Genomic DNA, 24,426 nt, shown 5'->3' with positions numbered 1-24,426 from the left:
ATGAAAGCAGAGTTGGTAATTAGCTGAACTGGCCCATGAACTCCACTCCCTGAAGACTTCACTATCTTGGAGAACCATAGGAGGAAAAAGTGTCCTTGGTCTTGCTCAATGACTTCTAAGTGTCCCCTCCTCCCAAAAGGAAGTTCATTTGGCCTCCTCTAGGCACATACCCACAAGGGAAGCTCTTTCTGTAAAGATCATTTCCACTTAAAAATTCTATTGCAATTTTGATTTATTGAAATAGCATTGATGATGAAATAATATCAGGAATATTGACAAGGATTATCATTTCCCATGCTAGAACCTGAAAATGCCTCTGTATTTGTACATTTATATGTCTGCAAGGAGAGCTTCATACTTTTTCTTTTTTGTAAGATTTTATTATTTGAGAGAGACAGCACAAGTGGGGTGAAGTGCAAGGGGAGAAGCATTCTCTCTGCTGAGCAGGGAACCCAGATACAGAGCTCAATCCCAGGACTCCGGGATCATAACCCAAGCTGAAGGCAGACGCTTAACTGACTAAGCCAACCAGGCACCCCATACTTTTCTTAATACAAATATTCCTAATACCTTACAGAGTTTATTTCTTGGTAACATTTTTCTTTGCTAATTTGAGTGACATCATTGGTCTCATTTGTTGTTGACTTATATTGTCATATTAGAAAACAATAAAATTGTGTATTTCCATTATCTAGGACTCCTCTTTATTGTTTCTAGTTGTTTTTCTTGAGTAGAATTTTATCTGAAATTGCATGTCATTGTAAAGAGGAAACACTCTGTGGCTATAAAGTATTTCAAATAGTGCGTGACATAATCACTCAATAAATCTTTTTGTCAAATCAATCTATCAATATTTATGTAATTCTAACAATGTGTCCTATGTCTGCAAAGATAAAGCAATCTTGATCTTTCATACTTTATTGGCTGGATTCTCTTCTTCCCTTGCAACCACACTCCCTCCATGACATAGGGAGCCATAGGATAAGGATGGTTGAGAAGATACTTGGTGCTTGCCTAAAAGATGCCAAGTGAGGATTACACCAGAATGCTACCCACAGCCCCACCTAACCCCAGCAGTTCCCCATTCAACCGCACCCAATCCTGCCTGTCCTGACTCTTCAGGATTCTTGGACCCCTGGAGGCAGTAGAGTGTAGTATTTTCTGGGGGCACCTGGGTGGCTCAGTTGGTTAAATGCCTAGCTTTGGCTCAGGTCATGATCCCAGGGTCCTGGGATCGAGTCCCACATCAGGTTCCCTGCTCAATGAGGAGCATGCATTTCCCTCTGCCTGCCTGCCCCCCCCCCCCACAAATAAATAACATCTTTAAAAAAAAAAAAAGAAAAAAGAAAAAGCCTGGGTTCTGGATTCAGACATAGTTCCACCACTTACTACGTAATTCTGGACAATTACTTGAGCTCATTTGTGAATCTACTTTACCATGTGTATTATGTTGATAATAAGTATCTGCCTTATAAAATTTTTGTGCTGATCAAATAATACATGGAAGTTGAAACGGTGAATGACACAGAGTAAAAGCTCATTAAATGTTATTTTTTTAAACCTCTTCTCTTTACATAAAACCAAGCCAGCCCTCTTCTCTTCAAATCATCTCTGAATCACATCTTTGTCCTCTAAACTCTTCCATAGTCTAAAAACTTGGGGCAGTGAAGGAAGTGTTTCTGCTCCTGCAGAAAGGATGTGATCCCTGCCCCCAGCCCGGCCCCTCCAGTAGCACCTCCTGTATCCACCCGATGGTACTGACTTTGATTTATGGCCAATGTCGCCAATACTAAACACAAAAACTTGTTTCTTATTCCTTGCCTATTTTTTATATGTCCCAATATATTAGCCTTAAAATATATTTAAAATTAAGGGCACCTGGGTGGCTCAGTTAGTTAAACAGCTGCCTTCAGCTCAGGTCATGATCCTGGTGTTCTGGGATCGAGCCCCACATTGGGCTCTCCCCTCAGCAGAGAGCGTGCTTCTCCCTCTCCCTGCCGCTCTGCTTACTTGTGCTGTGCTCTCTGTCAAATAAAATTTTAAAAATAAATTTAAAATTGAGGAAAGTAACAGGAAAGCAACTATTAGTAAATTGAATCCAGCAATGTGTAAAAGGAATTACACACACCATGGCTGAAAATGCATTCCAGATGTGCAAGGCGGGTCCATTATCTGAAAATCGGGGGATCCACCATATCAACAGGCTGTGATCATATCAATTGATGCACACAAGCCATTTGATAAAATCCAAAATCTATATTCATGATTTTTTTTTAACTTTGCAAACTGGGAAGAGGGGGACTTAACTTGATGGAAAGCACCTCCAGAAAATCCACTGTTGACAGCTTAGCAATAAAAAAGGACACAGTTTCATACAACAACTTGAATGTATCTCAAGGGGATTATGTTGAGTGAAAAAAAAAAAAAAGTCTGTCTCCAGAAGGTTACATACTATATGGTCTCATTTACATAACATTCTTGAAAAAAGCAAAATTATAGGGTTGCCTGGGTGGTTCAGGGAGTTGAGCATCTGTCTTCAGCTCAGGTCATGATCCCAGTGTCCTGGGATCAAGTCCCAAGCTGGGCTCCCTCCTTGGCAGGGAGCCTGCTTCTCCCTCTCCTGCTCTCCCCTGTTTGTGCTATCAGGTGAATGAATAAAATCTTTAAAAAAACAAACAAAAAAATTATACAGATGGAGAACATACTGGTAGTTGTTAGGGCTAATGATGGAGAGGTTTGGGTCTGAATACCAAGCAGCTAAAGAGGATTTTTTAAGATTTTATTTTTTATTTATTTGAGAGAGAGAGAAAGAGAGTGAGCACCAGCAGGGGAAGGGGCAGAGGGAGAGGCATACTCCCCGCTGAGCAGATAACGTGACTCGCGGCTCAGTCCCAGGACCGTGGGATCTGACCTGAGCTGAAGGCAGACACTTAATCAACTGAGCCATCCAGGTGCCCAAGAGTTCTTTTTTGTGATGGAACAGTTCTGTATCCTGATTATGGTAGTAGACCCATTCATGGACACGGTTCAAACTGCAAAGAAATACATACACACACACACACCTCAAACTGGCAAAATTTGAATAAGCTCTTGGATTTCCATTAGGGAAAACCAAGTAATGGATACATGGAGTTTCCCCATACATATTTTTTCACAGGTTACTGTGAATCTATAATTATTTCATAAAAAAGAATTTAAACACACATACACACATACCAAACTCAGGACCAGAATTAAGTGACTTTTCTGAAGTCACAGAGCTCGAGTTGGAAAGTGGATACCAGCAGGGTCTTGACTTCCAGGCCAGTTTTCTTTTCATTCCACCAAGGAAGCCCCGTGACCTTAAGGTAACAGGCATGTAAATAGTATTTTTCTGCATATATCTCAGACATATTGCTATTGATAATGTTAATGGTGGAAAATTCTGACTGGATAGGTTTATAAGCAGACAGGGCATAACAGAAGACGGGCAGTGATACAAGCATCTACCTCAAATAGGTAGAATTAAATTAAACCCAAGTAGAAGGGAATAAACCAAAAATTAAAGAATCAGAAAGCAGAATAAAGTTGGCTCTTTGAAAAAATTAATATATCTAAATCTCTAACAGGATGAAGAAAAAGGAAGAGAACACACATATCACCAATATCAGAAATGAAAAGGGGAGGGGCGCCTGGGTGGCTCAGTGGGTTAAGGCCTCTGCCTTCGGCTCAGGTCATGGTCCCAGGGTCCTGGGATCAAGCCCCACGTCCAGCCCTCTGCTCGGCGGGGAGCCTGCTTCCTCCTCTCTCTCTCTCTCTGCCTGCTTGTGATCTCTGTCTGTCAAATAAATAAACAAAATCTTAAAAAAAGGGGCGCCTGGGTGGCTCAGTGGGTTAAGCCGCTGCCTTCGGCTCAGGTCATGATCGCAGGGTCCTGGGATCGAGTCCCGCATCGGGCTCTCTGCTCAGCCAAGAGCCTGCTTCCCTCTCTCTCTCTCTCTCTGTCTGCCTCTCTGCCTACTTGTGATCTCTGTCAAATAAATAAATAAAATATATTAAAAAAAAATCTTAAAAAAAAAAAAAAGAAATGAAAAGAGATAATGACAGTTTTCAGACACGAAAAAGAATTATAGGATATTATCAACAAAATTTATGCCAACACGTTCGAAAAGTTATGGAATGGACAGACACAATTTAGCAAAACCAACGCAAGAACAAATTAAAAAACTGACTAATCTTTTGTCTCTTTATATTTGGTGTAACTCACCAACGAAACCATCTTACGAAAGATTTCTGTGAAGAAAACCCAGAAGACAGATTCACTGGTGAACTGTTCCAAACAGATAAGCACTAACTGGTTTAAATTTTACAGAAAGTCTTCCAGAACAGTTTCCAACTCCTTTTATGCTTTTATGGGGCCACATAAATTTGACATAAAACACAGACAAGTACTTTAAAGGAAATTACAAGACAAACCTCTAATTAACAGACACAAAAATAATTTTTTTAAGTCATATACTGAGTCTAGCAAAATGAGAAGGCTAATAAGCCAATATCTACCATGTCCAAGTGTAGTTTATTCCAGGAAGACAAGTTTTACCATCTAAAAATCAAGAAATGTAGTTATTCACATTAACAAACTGAAGGATTTTTTAAGACAATGACACACGCAGAGAAGGCACTGGATAAAATATTCACTCACAATAAAAAAAAAAAACTTGGCAAATTGGGAATAAAACAATTCTTTTCATTATTAAAAGTAATCTATAAAAAACTTGCAGCTATTTTTATATTTATGAAATATGGAACATTTTCCCCTAAGATCAGGAACAGGGCAAAGATGTTCATATTTGTCATTTCTATTCATCACTGTAAACGAGTGAGGCAAAAAAAGTAAAAGATAAAATTTAGAAATCAAGTAAGACTTTCTTTTGTTATCAACAGAATTGTACACAGAAAATCCAAAATAATCCACAAACTATTTGAATATAATTTAAGTAATAATAATTTAATTTATAAATGTCACTGGATAAAAAGATCAATGTACAAAAAGAAACTGTAATTCATGCTAGCTGAAAAATCAAAAAGGAAATAAATAAAAATATTTACAAAGCAAAACATACCACATACCTGGAAATAAATTAAAGATATTCAAGACCTCTACAATTAAGCTAAAAAACACTGTTAAGATAAATTAAAGACAACCCAGGTAAAAGGATGATTACAATGCATTTAATTGGAAGACTCAATATTGTAAAGATGTCAATTTCATTCAGGTTATGGCATCAAGTCAATGCAATTCCCAGCATACTCTCAGCATATCTGTGAAAACTGATAAGGAAATGCTAAAAATAACATAGAAACAAATGAGGAATAGGGAAGGCAAGACAATCTTAAAGAATAAAAATGCTAGGGGCGCCTGGGTGGCTCAGTGGGTTAAAGCCTCTGCCTCCCGCTCAGGTCATGATCCCAGGGTCCTGGGATCAAGCCCGGCATTGGGCTCTCTGCTCAGCAGGGAGCCTGCTTCCCTTCCTCTCTCTCTGCCTGCCTCTCTGCCTACTTGTAATCTCTGTCTGTCAAATAAATAATTTTTTTAAAAATGCTGTTAATTCTCTCACAAACCAGATTTCTAAATGTACCACAAAGCAACATAAAGGTTGAGAAGCCATCTTTAGCATTCTAAAGATACATTGACAGATGGCATCTGACCTTTCTCAGGGCCTGCTGAGTTACCAGACTTCAGTTCCCTCCTATCGCTAAGACCCCAGTAAGCACAACATGCTAGCTGACAGTATTACCCCCACTTGCCCACTGCTGCCTCCTCCCCTCGCCATACATCACAATGGGCAGGACTCTGATTGGGTCGGTGCAAACTCTACTCTGGTTTGGGGATGAGCACTCGAGCGAGACCTGAACAAATCAGAGTATTACATTCCTCTGGCCACAGTGATTCGGTAACAAGTGAGCCAATTAGATTCTATTATAATGATCACATTGGAGTTGCTCTTTTCTCCCTGAGACTTCAACCTAGAGAAAAAGCAGCCTGGATCTTCTGGGACCCACAACAGAAAAGAGCCTGCCACAAAGAACAGCTAAATGCAAGAAGATGCACAGCCAAGACACGGACACAGAATTCATCCAGGTAAGAGCTTTTCAACCCCAGGATCCCAGCCATCCCTGAAACTAGTTGTACCCAAGGACTTCTCAAAAATCAAACCAATAAATTCCCTTTATAACTCACAACAATGAGAAGAGTGAAAAGACAAGCCAGAGACAGGGAAAAGTAATCTGCAATGTATGTATATATAATATACATAAGTTATGAATATATGTGATATATAACACATGGTTTTATAAATGTACGTGTATGTAACTAGACACAGAAATACACATACATACAATAAAGGACAAGTAAGTAGAAGGAAACCCTTCACATAAAATAAGAACCAAAAATGAATGAAATGCTTCAACAGGGTGCCCTCATAAAAGATATCAAACAGGGGTGCCTGAGTGGCTCATTGGGTTAAGGCCTCTGCCTTCAGCTCGGGTCGTGGTCCCAGGGTCCTGGGATCGAGCCCCGCATCGAGCCCCGCATCGAGCGCCGCATCGGGCTCTCTGCTCAGCAGGGAGCCTGCTTCACTTCCTCTCTCTCTGCCTGCCTCTCTGCCTACTGTGATCTCTGTCTGTCAAATAAATAAATAAAATCTTTAAAAAAAAAAAAAAGACACCAAACAGAGGCACCTGGGTGGCTCAGTCAGTTAAGCCACTGCCTTTGGCTCAGGTCACAACTTCAGAGTCCTGGGATGGAGCCCCGCCTGGGGAAATCCCTGCTCAGTGGGAATCCTGCTACTCCTTCCCCCTCTGCCCCTCCCCCCTGCCTGTGCTTTCTCTCTCTCAGTTGAATAAATAAAATCTTAAAAAAAAAATTTTTTTTAAAGATATCCAAATAGCCAATAAGCACATAAAAAGTATTTACCATCACTACGTGTCAGGTAACTGCAAACTAAAACCAAAGCAGGATATTACCACGTCCTCTGCTGGATGCCTAAGATTAGAAAGGGCTGTCCAACTAGGTGGAACCACTGGAATTTGCATGCATTGCTTTTAGGATGATAGATGGAAGCCACCTTTTTGAAAAACGGGACTACCTACTGAAATTAAAGCTACAGCCTCCCCTATGAGCCAGGGATCTCATTCCTACAAACAAAACACACACCAAGAGAAGTAAGTGTAAGCCAGCAAAAAGAGCAATTAAGGAGAAAGACAACTATCACATGATTTCCCTGATAGGAGAAAGTGGAGATGCAACGTGGGGGGTTTTGGGGGTAGGAAGGGAGGGAGACAAACCATAAGAGACTCTTAATCTCACAGGGTAGACTGAGGGTTGCCGGGGTGAGGGGGGTAGGGAGAGGGTGGTGGGATCATGGACATTGTGGAGGGTATGGGCTATGGTGAATGCTGTGAAGTGTGTAAACCTGGTGATTCACAGACCTGTACCCCTGGGGCTAATAATACATTATATGTTTATTAAAAATTTTTTTTAAATTTAAGTATTAAAAAAAAAGAGCAATTAAAAGGCAAACCAGACATCATGCTGAGAAAAGAAGCCAAACACATAATTGTACACATTGTGTTTAAGCACTCAGATAAAGACCAAGAGGATCAAGAAGAAACAAACCTAATAAACTGAATAAAAGTCAAACTGTGGTTTCCTCTGTGGGACAATTATTGAGAAGGTAGATAAATAAGCTTTCTTGAATCCTGAGAACCTCTGTTTATCGGGGTGTGTACGTAAGTGAAATTTCATCAAGCTGTACACTAAAGATTAGCACATGTGCATATTAGTGTATTTTTGCTTTACTGAAACAGCAGAAAATGATAAGGGATAAAGGGGAAATATGATGGGAAGGGGAAAGTGCAGCTAGATGTACAGAAGAAGCACAAACCAATTAGTTTTCATCTTTCTCAAATAGAAGAGCAGAAAAATCTGTTGGAAGGTGTCAAATGTAAACCTTCCTCCACGAAAACAGGATGATGTCCTGGTACCTAATTTTCCTTACCGTCCACAGCCCTTCTTGCTCGAGATACCAGAGGACTTGCAGAGATGTCTGTGCCCTGCAGCAAAGTGACGTGATGGGCTTGCACGACACAGATTAACAATCCTGCTCTGAACTCGGGCCCCTCTACAGAGCCAGCTGACATGCCAGAGGGGCTGTCCTATCAGCAAAATGACAATGCCGGAACTTGCCAGAGAACCTAAGAAGCTGTGTATGACCGTGACGGGGGAACTGACCGGGGAACTGACAGAGAGGTCTACGGAGCTGCTGCCTCTGATGTTACTGAGGTTAAAGCATTTAATGTTCTGTTTCAAGCCAGTATTGACTGGTGAAAACGAGCTGGACACAGAAGCCCACCAGGCCCCTATGTGTGTCTCCATCCTGTGGCCCCACTAAATGAAGGATAATAGCTTCTTCCCGCTGCCTTCCAATTCTCATGCAAGCTCTCTGTTTCAGACAACTCTAACCTGGGACTGGATAAGGAAATGATTCTAAGAAATGGAGTCCCAACCATGTCCAAACTAACATACATAAGCCAGCTCAACTAACTTTACTTCTAGCTTTCTTGTCACAAGGTCCCTTTTTAAACTCAAAACACTGGGTCCAATTCCCAGCCACTAACAAGGACAAAGAACAAAATACAAAAACAACGTATTAGATACGACTCTCTTTCGAGATCTTTGCACTTATTAATTTGTTGAAATGACTTACTAGACAGGAAAAGGTTTTAATAGTAAAAACTGATAATTTCAAAAACTTTAGGTTCTTTTACTTTAAAAAAAAAATAAAAAAATATTGGGTAGGCAATTTCCAGTATCTCCCATACTAGATCAAAATGAAATTACCAATTACAAGAAAAAAAAATCACAAAAGAAATTACAAATACCAAAGCGTTGATACCATTATGACTGCACACCTGGGGAACAATGAGCATTAATTAGATATTAATTTTTTTTAAAAAACCACCCCTGCCTGATGAAAAACACCTTAAACCCCCTGTGGGTCCAAAAGATTCTGTAACATAAAGAACGTTTATATCTCGGCTGAAATAAAGGTACCTGTAATAAAATGTGGTTAGAGCTAAAAAGGTATTAGAGGAAAATTTATCACCTGAAATAATTCATATCAAAAAACGGAAACTGACTATCAGTGAGCCAGCAGTCCACTTTACAAGTGAGGTCCTGATCTGTGCTTCTCTTGTGAATTTTCTTATACACCGGAAGTGACATTCACAAAGGCATTCCAACAGGGTGTACGGACACGGGTTTCTCTCAGCTATGAGTTCTCAAGTCATCAAACAGATAAGCAACACTTTTTTGCTTTCTTACATTCACGGTGCATCTCCACAACGTTCCAGCTATGCTACGAGGTGAAAACGCCTTGCAGACATTCCCACATTTCTTACCATTTACACATTTTCCCTAGAGTGAGTTTTCACATGTCTTCGAAAGTAGGCAGGACACACGAAGGCTTTCCCACATTCCTTACATTCATATGGTTTCTCTCCAGTGTGGCTTCTTACATGTCTTCGAAAGGATGAGGGACAACTGAAGGCCTTCCCACATTCCAGACATTCGAAGGGTTTCTCTCCCGTGTGCATCCTTGCATGGACAGTAAGGTATGAAGAATGGCGAAAGGCTTTCCCACATTCCTTACATTCATATGGTTTCTCCCCAGTATGTGTTCTCATGTGGATCCTCAGAGCTGAGGGGTAAATAAAGGCTTTGCCACATTTCTTACATTCATAAGGTTTCTCTCCAGTGTGAGTTCGTATATGAACTGTCAGGTGGGAAGAACTAATAAAGGCTTTCCCACATTCTTTACACTCGTAAGGCTTCTCTCCAGTGTGAGTTCTTAAGTGTTCAGTGAGGGACGAGGAACGGCTGAAGGCCTTCCCACATTCCTTACATTCATATTGTATCTTCCCAGTGTGATCTCTCACGTGTGCTCTGAAGGATGACGGACAACTAAAGGCTTTTCCACATTCCTTACATTCATAGGGTTTCTCCCTACTTTGATTTTTCACGTGCGTATTAAGGGAAGTGGGAAGATAGAAGGCTTTTCCACATTCCAGACATTCATAGGGTTTCTCTCCAGTGTGTTTTCTCATATGGATACTTAAGGAGGAGGGACAGTTGTAGGCTTTCCCACATTCCTTACATTTATAGGGTTTCTCGCCTGTGTGTGTTCTGACATGTACAGTGAGTTTTGAGGATTCACTGAAGGCCTTCCCACACTCTTTACACTCGTAAGGCTTCTCTCCGGTGTGAATTCGTATATGTATTATGAGGTGAGAGGAAGAACTAAAGGCCTTCCCACAGTCCTTACATTCATATGGCTTGTCTCCGCTGTGAATTCTTTTATGTTTGGAGAGTGAGGAGGAACAACTAAACGCCTTCCCGCATTCCCTACATTCATAAGGCTTATCCCCACTGTGAATCCTTTTGTGTTCTGTCAGGGACGAAGAACAGCTAAAGGTTTTTCCACATTCCTTACATTCGAAGTTCATCTTTCCAGTGTGAATCTTCATATGTGCCCTAAAGAAGGAAGAACAACGAAAGGCTTTTGTACATTCTTTACATTCATAGGGTTTCCCTTCGGTGGGATTTTTCACATGCTTCTTAAAACAAGCAAGAAAATGGAAAGCTTTCCCACATTCTTTACACTGATAGGGTTTGCTTCCAGTGTGAGACCTGATGTGATTCTTAAGGGACAAATGATCCATGAAGGCCTTTTTACACTCATGGCATTCATAGGACTTTACTTCAGTAGTTCTCTTGAGTACATTCGGATGTGAAATTTGGCCCAAGGCTTGTCCACACCAATTCTCTTCATTGCATTCATAGATGTTCTCCGCAACTGGACTTCTTTTAAAAATAAAAGCACATTATTAGTAATAAATAAACTTTTATCATTTTCAGTGACTAGGTACATTTTCTGCCCTGTCAAGTTACAAGTTCAAAGTTCTCACAGAAGGGTCTACAATACCCAATATTATCACTGAGGTTTTCTTGACATACAATTTTTCTGATAATTGCTTACAACTGAACTCTGTCAAACACTGAAGATCGCAATGTCTTTTTTGGGAAAAAAAAAATCTTGAAAAAATTCTTTATGAAATCACAGTGTTGGAACAAATTCTAGATAAACATTTTTTAAGTTTTATGACATTTTAAGATTCTCTCCTGAGGCATTACTTTTTCTTTTATGAATGGCACTCACCTCAAATGTCTCTCATGGTTTTTGTTCTGATGACAAATACCCTGGTATTCCCAGTTTTTGTGTAAAATGGATGAGTGAGAATCATTCCTTTTGAATCTCACTATTTTCTGTTCATTGGATATTTCTTGCCCATAAATATCTTGTGGAGCTACTGATTCACTGGTTTTAAGCTGAATCTCAAAACCTGAAACAAAAAAGTACAGGCACCTATAAGCAAGGGACTTCTGGCAATGTGGCTGTTTCAAGACTTTGGTAATACGCAGAAGGGTCAAAACGGTAAGCAAGAAATTATTCCATGAAGACTGAGACTGATAGTAACACAAATAAGGTACTATTAGGAAAACAAGGGGGACTTGGCTGGCTCAATTGGAAGAGCATGCAACTCTTGATCTTGGGGCCATGAGCTTGAACCCCACGTGGGGTATAGAGATTGCTTCAATAAATAAAACTTAAAAAGGAAAACAAAATAAAAAGGAACCAGTTCCCTCTTAAAGTGCATATGACCTAATACTAACTTACAAGAAGAAATACGGGCAATATTTCAGGAACAAGGGAAGGGTGAGAATACCGATAAAAGTCAAAATAGTAATCCAAGATGGCTGGGAGATCAGACTCCTCAAACAAAACAAAGTTTTGCTTTGCTTTTATTTGATTTTTCCAAACCTAATATTCCCCCAACCAGGACAGTTTTTCCCAAGGACCCTTGCCTTCCTGGTGCTCCCCCTGGACAGGTCCTCCTTCCACTGTCTCCAGGTCCTCCTCTTGTTTCCACTGGGAGATCAGATATGGTGTGTGTAGTGGATACCCTGTTAATGCAGAAAGGCTTATCATGAGGGAAAACAATGATGATCCATAAACATTTCCATGAGACGGGGTCAAAATTTTGCTCTCCTGATACTGTAACAATGGGAAAGAATGAACTGAATTTCTACAAAATGTCAAGTTTTTTTTAAACCAGGGGCGGAGGGGGGAGTAGACAATGACAAAGACAATGACACAGCCTCTGATTTCTAGAACTGATGTAACATTCATTATCTAAACTTTAATATTAGAAGCTCATGTGATACAGCCAGGCCATTTTGTTCTCCTGTTGCACGTTAGTAATCTCACAGAATACCAACCTTAAACAAGATTACTCTGAACATGATAACTTTTTTTTTTTAAGATTTTATTTATTTGACAGAGATACAGCGAGAGAGGGAACACAAGCAGGGGGAGTGGGAGAGGGAGAAGCGGGCTTCCCGCTGAGCAGGGAGCCCAATGTGGGGCTTGATCCCAGGACCCTGGGATCATGACCTGAGCTGAAGACAGATGCTTAACTGCTAGGCCACCCAGGCACCCCTAGACCATGATAAAATTAAACAAATCAAGGCCACTACATAATTTAATCTAAGGATGACTCACCCAGTCACTGTGCACCCGACAAAATACTTAATAATAAAATGTCTACCTCTTTGGGCAGCATCCAACTTAAAGTGACCACCTGTGGACTGGGTTGAGCAGTGTCCCTTGAAAATTTATGGCCAAACAGAGCCATGAAACAGAACAGAGAGGCAGAAATAGACCTATATATGGTCAGCTGATATTTGACAAAGGAGTAAAGGCAGTATGTGGAGAAGATAGTCTTTCCAACAGAGACGGAAACAAGCCATCAACATGCAAGAAAATGAATCTAAACACAGACTTTTACATTCGTCACAAAATTAACTCAAAATGGGGACAGCTGGGTGGCTCAGGTCATGATCCCGGGGTCCTGGGATCGAGCCCCACATCGGGTTCCTTGCTCAGCAGGGAGCCTGTTCTCCCTCTACCTGCCGCACCCCCTGCTTGCACACATGCTCTCTCTGACATATAAATAAAATCTTAAAAAAAAAAAAAAAACTCAAAATGGATCAAAGAGCTAAATATAAAATGCAAAACTTTGAAACTCCTCAAAGAAAACATCATATGAAAAGATATCCGAACATGTCATCAGGAAAATACAAATTAAAAACAATGAGAAACCGCCACACCTTAGATCACCTATGAGAACTGCTAAAATCCAGAACACCGACAACAAATGCCAGCAAGGCTGTCTGTGAACAGGGGCTCTCATTCACTGCCGTGGGGAATGCGAGATGGTCCAGCACTTAGGGAGACAGTCCGGCAGCTTCTTACAAAACTAATCTTACCATATGATCAGCAATCACACTCCTTGGAATTTACCCAAAGGAGCTGAAAACACGTCCACACAAAAATCTGCACACGCATGTTGACTGCAGCTTTATTCACAGCTGCCCAAACTTAGAAACGATTAAGATGTCCTTCAGCAGGTGAATGAATAAAACCGTGTTATACCCAGACAATAAAATATTATTCAGAACTAGAAAGAAAAGAATTATCAAGCCATGAAAAGACACAAAAGAAGCATAAATGCACATTACTAACTGAAAGAAGCCACTGAAAAAAAATCTATATAGTATATGATTCCAACCACAAGACATTCTAAAAAAAGCCAAAACTATGGGAAGAGTAAAAAGATTGGGGGTTGCCACAGGTTAGTGGGGAAGGAGATGAACTGACAAGGCAAAGAGGACTTTTAGGGCCGTTAAAGTACTCTGTATGATACTCTAACGATGAATATGTACCATTACATATTCATTCATTACATTACGTCTTTGTCCAAAGCACAGAATGTATTCTGTGTTGAATGATGGACTCAGGGTGATGATGATGATGTGTCAGCTCAGGCTCATCAACTGTAACAAGTGTACCACTCTGGCAGGAGATGTGGATAGCGGAAGAGGCTATACCTTGATGGGAGCAGGGTGTACAGGAGAGGTCCCTATATCTACCACTCACTTCTGCTCTGAATCCACAACTGCTCTAAAAAAAGTAAGTGTATCAAAATAAAATAGCCTGTCCCTTCTTGAAACCTCAGAATGTTATTTTATTTGGAACTAATGTATTTTATCTGGAAACATGTAGCTATAATCAAGTAAAGATGGAATTATACTAGATTAGGGTTGGTCTTAAATCCACTGAGCAGTGTCCTTTAAAGGAGGGGCATAGAGACAGAGGGAAGAGGGCCATGTGAAGATAAAGGCAAAGATCAGAATGATCCAGCTGCACGGGGCGCCTGGCTGGCTCATTCGGTAGAGCATGCCAACTCCTGATCTCAGGATGGTGGGTTCCAGCCCCACGTTGGGTGTAGAGATCACTTGAAAATAAAATCTTAAAAAAAAAGAAAAAGATATCGCTGCAAACCAAGAAATGCCAACAATTGCTGGCAACCACCAGAAGCTAGGGAGAGACCAGGAGAGACTTCTGCCATAGAGCCTTCAAAAGGAGCATGGCCCTACTGACCCCCAGATTTTGTACTTCCAGTCTCCAGAAATGTGAAAGAATAAGTTTCTGCTGTTTTTAGCCACAGTTTGGGGTACTTTGTTATGAAAGGCCTAGGAAACCAATACAGCCTGCTTCCAAGACCCATCTCCAAAGCACTCACCCAAAGTACAAACGCAACAATATGTACTTTTTAACACCTTCATTCTGAAACATACCACAGCTCCCCATGTCATGTGTCCTCTTTCTCTGCACTAATAACCCCTCTTGTTTACAGGTATCTTTCTGAGTAAAGAGCATGGATGTCAGTAAAATTCTCATAAGGACCCTAACCACAAACCTCCCTAAGGCCCAAAGTGACCCCTGAAGTCTGTGCCCACACTTCTAACACTTAATAAGCCTCAAGACTTTTAGCCACAAGAAAAATAAAAAGACAGGGACGCGTGGGTGGCTCAGTCAGTCAGGCATCCACCTTCAGCTCAGGTCATGATCCCAGGGTCCTGAGATCGAGTCCCACATCTGGCTCCCAGCTCAGCAGGGAGCCTGCTGCTCTCCCTGCTTGTGCTCACTCGCTCTTTCTCTCTCTCTGACAAATAAGTAAATAAAATCTTAAAAAAAGAAAAGAAAAAGAAAAAGGCAGTTCACTATACACGTTTATTGTCATGGTGAAGCCATTAGACTCTAAGTTCTTTGAGACCTGTGACAATGTCGGTCTTATTTACCAATTCGTTCCAATTCCTCAGCCTAAATCCTGGAACAAGATCAATTAGTGAAATTATTTTCTAAACAACTAAATGAAGGAATGTTGCCATTCTTACCTAGTGAGGCCAGGTTCTGAAAGTTTTCCAGCATCACATCTCTGTAGAGGCTCCTCTGAGCCAGATCCAGCAGAGCCCACTCCTCCTGGGTGAAGTCCACAGCCACATCCTCAAAGACCACGGAGTCCTAAAACATCCCAAATATATTCCTTTCAGAAAGGTGCCTACTCTCCCCACGTGTGCAAGAAGATTGATGAGGTTGCTAACATTAGGGAACTGAGAATCAATTCATAGGAAGTTCTGAAGATTTTTTTTTTTTAATTTTATTCATTTGACAGAGAGAAAGCCAGAGGGAACACAAGCAGGGGGAGTGGGAGAGGGAGAAGCAGGCTTCCCGCAGAGCAGGGAGCCTGATGCGGGGCTCGATCCCATGACCCTGGGATAATGACCTGAGCCGAAGGCAGATGTTTAACGGCTGAGCCACCCAGGTGCCCCGGAAGTTCTGAAGATTTTATGGTCTCCCAACATCTACCCTAGAGTTCAGACACCAGATCTTTCTCTTTCTATTCATTACATCCTTCCTAACTGACCCCATACTGTCTCATGGATCTAACCACACTTCTAAAACACCAAATTTATCTCTCACATGGTTTGATGGTGACCAATTCCAGTCTTTTTTTTTTTAATTTTTTTTTTAAGATTTTTATTTATTTATTTGAGAGAGAGACAGTGAGAGAGAGCATAAGCGAGGAGAAGGTCAGAGGGAGAAGCAGACTCCCCATGGAGCTGGGAGCCCGATGCGGGACTTGATCCCAGGACTCCAGGATCATGACCTGAGCCGAAGGCAGTCGTCCAACCAACTGAGCCACCCAGGCGTCCCCAATTCCAGTCTTATAATGATCCAAGACAGTCCAGAGCCAATAGCAGAAATGACAGAAATGCTCTAGAGGTGAAATAATTTCCACACTGACACAATTTCACCTGCTTCCTTCTTTCCCACCACAGCAATCAGCACAACATAAAAGACTGTGCCAAATTCAATTGAGATTTAAATGCATAAAAATACACTGAGGGGGGCGCCTGGGTGGCTCAGTGGGTTAAAGCCTCTGCCTTTGGCTCAGGTCATGATCCCAGGGTCCTGGGATGGAGCCCTGCATTGGGCTCTCTGCTCAGAAGGAAGCCTGCTTCCTCCTCTCTCTCTGCCTGCCTCTCTGCCTACTTGTGATCTCTGTCTGTCAAGTAAATAAATAAAATCTTTAAAAAAAAAAAAAATACACTGAGGAACAGGGAGCATTCCCCTCCCCCCCTTTTTTTTTCTTCCCACAAACCTAAGGCCCAGGAGCCTTGCAAAAGTACAACTTGCAACTCAGGCCCACAGCTGGCTTGTACTCTAGGCCAGGGGTCAGCGAACTACAGCATATGGGCTAAATCCAGCCTACTACTTGCTTGTGTAAGTAAAGTTTTATTGGAACACAATAAAACCTTTGTTTATGTACTGCCTGTGGCTGCTTTCAAACTAAATTCACGGTTTAATTGCAATAGAAACTCTAGAACCTTCAATGCCTAAGATACTTACAATGTGGCCCCGTAGAGAAAGAGATTGCTGACCACTGCTTTAAACAATTAGGAGGTCAAGGACTTGGTGGGATGGAAAATGCTTTTGGAGAATCATCAGCTTCTACCTACCTGTGTCATATTTTTCTGTAACTCAGCAGCTCCTCTTTCTTCTTCCATGTTCCCTTCATGAAAAAAGTCAGAGAACTGAGAGGTTAGAGCTAAAGCAGGAGAAAGAAAACACGAGAATCCAGGTCTCCCCACAATTTCCACAACTCATGAGCCTGGATGCTACAGCACATCCATTATGAGGCGCCACTTCCCTCAAAACACACACACACACACACACACACACACACACACACACACACACACGTATAAAGCATATGCCAAGACACTCAACCAAATACACACTGATTTTTTTTTTTTTAAGATTTTTTTATTTATTTATTTGACAGAGAGATCACAAGTAGATGGAGAGGCAGGCAGAGATAGAGAGAGAGAGAGGGAAGCAGGCTCCCCGCCGAGCAGAGAGCCCGATGCGGGACTTGATCCCAGGACCCTGAGATCATGACCTGAGCCGAAGGCAGCGGCTTAACCCACTGAGCCACCCAGGCGCCCTACACACTGATCTTTTAAGGAGGTGGAGTAATCTTACCTCCACTAGAGCTTAAAAAAAAAAAAAAAAAAAAAATTGCTGGGGTCCCTGCTAATTTAAAAAGGTTAAAAATGGCTAAAAGTCCCATGTTCTAAGTTAACTGAAATCTAAAAAAGTTGAGCTGTCAGTTTTCCCATGATAATGGAAAACAAAAAACAGCAGACAATGCCTGCCACCATAAAAATACACACTGTGTCAAATCCCAAAAAGCACTTATAGCTGTGACTTCTGATGGCTCCACTCCCAGTATTTCTTACTTCTGCACCACTGGCAGGCTAACAGGAATTACTGTTCAGCCCCTGACCACTGACCCCTTCATGGGCTGCAGGGCCTCTGAAACTTGATTTTTGCGAAAAAGCCTCTGCCTTTGGACTAAACTCCACATGTGGACTAAACTCCACATGTAGGAGGCAGAGAAGACTGCCAAGCTGTGACTCTCCTGCTAAACTGTGCCTACACAGTACAGAAGAGCAGAGCAAAACACCAGAAGTGAAGTTAGTAACATGTCATCTCCAACAGTGGCATGTGCAGCTCTAGTACATAAATTTAAAATAACAAAAACACAACAGTTTTTCCCATGCAGTGGATCCAGTAGGACTTTTTTTTAAAAGATTTTATTTATTTATTTGTCAGAGAGAGAGAGAGCGCGCACAGGCAGGCAGAGGCCGACAGAGAAGCAGGGTCCCAGCTGAGTAGGGAGCCCATCCTGGGCTCAATCCCAGGACCCTGGTATCATGATCCGAGCCGAAGGCAGCCGCTTAACTGACTGAGCCACCCAGGCGTCCCCCAGTAGTACATTTTAAAACTGATAAAAATCACAACATCCTTTACTAAATTAATAACGTGCCATTTGAGCAACTGTGATGTGAGAATGCTCTTCCAAAGAGCTTTTCTTTTGGAGAAGCTCTGCAAATCAGCTATTATTACAACCAGGTTATAGCTGAGAAATCTGAGAATCAATTAACCATACACTCAATGTTACCCAGTCAGAAAGCTGCTAAGGTGTATGTAACACAGGATGTATCACATAGACGTGTGTGTGAATGCAGGCCTGTCTGGCTTCAGAGCCTAAACTCCCAATGAGTCTATTTCTGAACATATACCCTACAGTTTAGTTGTTAGTGAGGCCGTTATAACTAACATGATGAGAGTCTAGCCTAGAATCCTGCTGTGCACTATGGAAAGTAGACAGATGAAGTATTCTATTTACATGTCTTATCTTGGGGCGCCTGGGTGGCTCAGTTGGTTAAGTGTCCAACTCTTGAATTCATCTCAGGCCATGATCTCAGGGTCGTGGGAACAAGCCCTGCATCAGGCTCTGTGCTCAGTGCAAAGCCTGTTTGTCCCTCTCCCTCTGGTCTCTCTCTCTCTCTCTGGAGAGAGATAAATAAATAAATAAAATCTTTAAAATAAATAAATAAATGTTTTATCTTCCAGCTCCTCTTGACTAGGCTCCCTTTTTGGTCAAGGAAGCGTCCCTTAAGGCCCTTACCTCTTGCTCCTTTATTTCTTATTTACTTAGGTAATATTTACTCCAATCCCACTACATACAGTCACAGGGGATTTAGCACGGAACAAAACAGAAAAATCATGAAGGACACGGATGTTATAATCATGAGGGGGGGCAGTAAATGAACAAGATGTAAAAGGTGTGGCATACGATACATAATAATGCAGCCTGTTACAGGGATAAAGAGGCACACACACATTTATTTTTAGCCAGTTAGGAATACTTTTGTGGCAGGGAAGCAGAAAATTAAAAGAAGTGTTTCAGATAACACTGGAAATCCACAGTTGGTGTGGTACATATATTCACGAATTTATGTGAATATCATCAACTCCCAGAGAAAATAAAACCAGTACGAGTCGGCTAATCATTAACTTAAAGGATGGAAAAAGAACAGCATAAAGGTCTAGAGAAATGAAAGTAGGACGAAATTAATATTTTAAAAAAATAAAAAGAATCATAAAAATGAACAATGTGCCCTTGAACACTATTGAAATCAACAAAGCTTAAGCAATCTGAACAGAGCATAGATAAAAGAGTTATGAATGAGTCATAATCACAGATGTTGAAGAAAGAATACAACAAAAAAGTTAACAGAATATATATGAAAATGTACAGATACTGAATGAATTTCTAGAGAGAAATACAACTTTCTGGCAATGATCTAAAATAAATACAAAACTTAATTACATCCGGGGCGCCTGGGTGGCTCAGTGGGTTAAAGCCTCTGCCTTCGGCTCAGGTCATGATCCCAGAATTCTGGGATAGAGCCCTGCATCTGGCTCTTGCTCAGCAGGGAGCCTGCTTCCCCCTCCCTCTCTGCCTGCCTCTCTGCCTGCTTGTGATCTCTATCAAATAGATAAATAAAATCTTAAAAAAAAAAAAACTACATCCAATCCCAAAAGGAAACAACAACAACAACAACAAAACAGTACTTTAAAAAATGCTCACAAAGGAAATATGAATTACAAATTGTTTCACAGGCAAGTTCACCAAATAAGTAAAGGATTCATAATTCCATTGTAGGGGTGGAAAATACTGTTTTCCTGAGTGTTTCCAAGCCAAAAAAAGTACAACTCAAAACAAAACAGGAGGGAGCCTGGGGCGCCTGGGTGGCTCAGTGGGTTAAGCCGCTGCCTTCGGCTCCGGTCATGGTCTCAGGGTCCTGGGATCGAGTCCCACATCCGGCTCTCTGCTCGGCAAGAAGCCTGCTTCCCTCTCTCTCTCTCTCTCTGCCTTCTTCTCCGTCTACTTGTGATCTCTCTCTGTCAAATAAATAAATAAAATCTTTAAAAAAAAAAAAAAAAAAAAAAAAAAAAAACAGGAGGGAGCCTGGGTGGTTTGGCTCAGAAGATGATCTCAGGTCCTGGGACTGAGTCCCCCATTGGGCTCCTTGCCCAGTGGGGAGCCTGCTTCTCCCTCTCCCTCTCCCCAATCTGACTCCCCCATCCCCCACTCGTGCTCTCTCTCTCACTCACTCTCTCTGTCAAATAAATAAATAAATAAAATCTTAAGAACAGAAAAGATCTCATTCACACATATGAATGCAAAATAATATAAAAGTATTAGTACAGTCAAGAACTGGATAGAGTATAATCATAAACCGAGTTCATTTCCTCCTAGTAATGAAAGTGGTTAAAAATGAATCCTCAATTAATATAATCATCACATTAATAGAAAAAGATCATATGACTCTTCCCCTTAGATACAAAATAGTGACCGATCTATATCCATATCCATTGCTGATCATTGCTGATCTGAGACCAAGAGACTATTGCTGGGGTCACCTAGGTAGCTCAGTTGGTTGTGGGACTTGATTTTGGTTCAAGTCTTGAACTCAGGGCTGTGAGATCTGGCCCAGGGGCCGGGTGGGGCTCCCCCTACCCTCAGTGGGGAGTCTGCTTAAGATTCTCCCTCTCCCTTCCCTCATTCTCTCTTAAAAAAAAAAAAAGTCGGACACTTAACTGAGCCATCCAGGTGCCCCATAAACATCCTATTTAAATGCTGAAATGATAGGATAATTCCCTCTGGGATCAGGAACAAGGCAAGGATGTAAGTTATATGCTATTCTAGTACTGACTATCCACTGATGGACACTAGCAAACACACTAAAGAAATAAGAAAGCAAGGTACAGGAATAAAAGAGAAAACGCTGCAAATGACATATGATCTCATTCTCGGTGTGAAATTCAAAATAACCTACAGATAAATGATTAAAAATTATAGCTGCATTCGACGTTGAAGGGGGTTACAGAGATACTAAGTAATCAGTTCACGTTTATGTACCTGAATAAAATGTATCAAACTGATGCCCACAGGCAAGGTAAAATTCACGGATGAAAGATCTGCACCAGGAGGGGAGATGGGAACCGAGTAGAGGCAAACGTCATCCCGCGCTCACCGAACACGCCGAAATCCACTGACCAGCGTACAGACGAGGTGGAGGCGCTCGTCCCCGTGACCGAATGACAGGGATGCTTTTACTTTCCGAAAAGACAGCAGAGGATGCTTTGGAAGGCCGACTACAGAGGAAGGTGGTTCGCTAACTCTAGCCTGCAGCCGACTCACCCCCGCTGCTAGACGCAGCCCACAGCTCCTGACTCAGTGAGTTTGGAACCAGCCGCGGCAGAGGGGGCCCCTGGTGCTGGGTTCCGGCTGAGGCAGGGGGCACGGCCAGAGCGGCCGTCCGCCCAGTGCCGACCTCTCCCCCTCCCGGAGGCCGGACCTGGGGCTGGCCAGACCGAGTCCGGAAGGACGCGGCGAACCAGGGCAAAAAACTACCCCAAACCCGAGTGTGGCCCCGTGAAGCTATGGCCGCCAGCTCGCGCACGCGCATGAGCGCACTTCTGCTTCCGGTTTCTGAGCCGCGCACAACGTGAGGGGCGGGGCCTAGTGGCTGAGCTATAAGGATTGGGAGTCAGGGGGAGGGGCTGGGGGCAAGGCAGGGGGCGGGGGGAGGTTGCAGGCAGCCGCGAGTACGAGAAAAATGCTAGTTTCTTCTTGCAGAGAGTTTCTTCTTGCAGAGCGTTTGGGGCCTGAGGCTGGATCAGCGCAGGACTTGGGGTTGGACGGGGCTCCCAGGGGCCTCCGGTCAGTGGCGGGATTTGGTTGTTTAGGCTTGTGGGGAGGAGCTGGGGCGAGACAGCGCCTAGGGGCGTGGCTTAGTTGCGTATTCCGAAGGGCAGGCTTTAGGGTGGGACTAGTGCGAGGGGCGGGACTTGGTTGAAAATTCTTGGGGAGCTAAGGTCTAGAGGGTGGCCGAGGTGATTAGGGTTAGCGGCGGATATAGGGTTAGGGCCTCCCATCCCGGCTCCGGAGTCAGAAAACCGGACACTCATCAATTGCATTTATACGCTTCTCCACGATGTCGTACACAGGACACAATACTTAGAACTTTGAGCCTATACCAATTCCTAGGATCTCCTATTCATTTTGTCCTCTCATTAGGTTTTTAGTTTTCCTTTTCATTGTTTTATCGATTACTGCTCTTGCAGAGAAAGGCGATTGATGTAGGTCCCTTTACGTGGAAATCTTGCTCTCCTGTAATATTTGTCAGTCCGTTATGTTGACTTTCCATATAAATAACATTTTCTGTTCTTATTAACTCATTTAATTTTCTTCTTCTTGTTTGTGCAGGGCCTCTCAAATTGTCATAAAGTCAGAAAGAAATCAAGCATTCTTGTCTTTGTTAGTAATGATTATCAAGAATCCTAGGTAAGCTAGGTTGTGTTCTTTATCAAGTTAATGAAGTCCCTTTTTAAAATCTGGTTTTATGAAGATGTTTTATCAGTTTTTGATCAGTGTCATCAAATGTGTATGCATCTACTGAATTGGTAATGTAATTTTGCTCCTTTAACTCTCTTTATGATATTGTATCTGTATGAAATATTTAATTCTGCATAACTCAATGAATCTATACCTTTTAAAAATTGGTTTCTCAGTTTCCTAGCTTGCTTTTATGGAAATAAAACTCTAGAGTATAAAAGTATTTTCCTAATTTTCTTCCACATTTTATTATTTTTAAAACTTTTCAATCTTTACTCTTCCAGGAATGCATTTTGGCATGTAGTGTGAGGTGGACATTTGTTATGTTAACAAGCTGGACTCTGTATATTGGCCCCTAGGTTTATTTCTTCACTATAGGCTAAAATCCATTAACTCAAAAGCCCGGAGCCAAACTCAAACTCAAACTTGTGCATATCCAAAATGGCCCAAACAAGCACATTTTTAGCTATTCAGAGCCTCCCTGCTTTACATACTCTGTGAAACCATCACCCAGCATCTACTGAACATTGGTAAAATAGAGACTTGTGATTAGAAGACACTGAGCTGCTGTGGCCTGTCAGAGCTCTCCGACCACTCCATTCTGCTGAGCAGGCTCCCTCCCAGATGCCGTTCTGCCTCAGGGGTTCCCTTGCTCTCTTCCCTTCTGGATGGTGGCTCCTGAACCATAAGCCTTTGGATGGTCCCATGGCTGGGACTTTCCCTCTCATGCAACTCTGTCCAAGTGCCACCCTGTCAAAGGAAAAACAGCGGTGGATTTAAGGTGGTAAAACATTTTATTCAGTACTATTGTAGCATGGAAAAAGAGACCTCAATATAGAACCAGGTTCAATTCCGAATATCCCATGGGCAAATAAGAATTTATAGCCAAGGAGCATGTTGGAAGTTGATGGATGGAAAATTACTAAGGGGAAACATCAAAGAGGGGTTCCTGGATTCCTAAATCAACATAACAGGACTCTTGCTGAAGGCAGGCCAGATGATTGGATATCCTCTGAGGGATGAGGAACCTGAGTAGATATCAAGGATGATCAGATATAGAGGATGGGAAATTCTGGCCTAACTGACTTGCTAAAATTAGACAATACAGAGAAGTCCAAAAGTCAAGATCTAGTGGCAGGGGATTTCAGGAGAGCCTGAGTAGAGTTTGGTGAAGAAGAGAATCTTTGTCAACCCAGTAAAGCTCATTGGATGTTACGGCTTCTTGTGGTCCTATCTTTTTCCTAGATCTGCCTCCAAATCTCTCAGATTCCCTACAGGAATCTGGTGATCAGGATAGGACTGAGGTAATCAGGAAAGAGGTATAGGGACCACACACTCAATAGGGCAATCAATCAGCAAAGCTATACTGGACAGCCTCAAGTGGTTGAAACTCTAAAACACCTCTCTTGTCTGTTTGATGTTGCTCTGTGCTATTTTACTCTGTACAGTTTTTGTGATCTCCCACTATGTCTCACTAGCCTCACCAAGTGGTGGTGCAGGTGAAGCAGGCAGGCTGGTCCAAGGACTCAGAAGAGTGTCCCATGGGACCCGCCAAGAAGGTTCTTGGGTTCTTGAAGGACAGAAATCACACGCAAGCCAGAA

At 42.1% G+C, this 24,426-nt stretch overlaps 1 protein-coding gene across 1 annotated transcript; it reads right to left on the bottom strand.

Annotated features, from left to right (window-relative positions):
• Positions 1-7,454: 7,454 nt before the first annotated feature.
• Positions 7,455-21,883, bottom strand: LOC125085272 (zinc finger protein 699). The gene is made up of 6 exons (XM_047703586.1): positions 21,346-21,883; positions 17,027-17,115; positions 15,401-15,527; positions 11,966-12,064; positions 11,259-11,442; positions 7,455-10,903 (listed from the first exon to the last, which is right to left on the bottom strand). Exons 2-6 carry the CDS (start codon positions 17,072-17,074, stop codon positions 9,445-9,447), a joined length of 1,917 nt encoding a protein of 638 aa, XP_047559542.1. The 5' UTR covers positions 17,075-17,115; positions 21,346-21,883; the 3' UTR covers positions 7,455-9,444.
• Positions 21,884-24,426: the final 2,543 nt, after the last annotated feature.

This window comes from Lutra lutra, chromosome 1 (assembly GCF_902655055.1).
Source record: "Lutra lutra chromosome 1, mLutLut1.2, whole genome shotgun sequence".
In the NCBI taxonomy this organism is placed as follows: domain Eukaryota; kingdom Metazoa; phylum Chordata; class Mammalia; order Carnivora; family Mustelidae; genus Lutra; species Lutra lutra.
The sequence above is the reverse complement of the archived record's forward strand: the minus strand, read 5'-3'. Positions and strand labels throughout refer to the sequence as shown.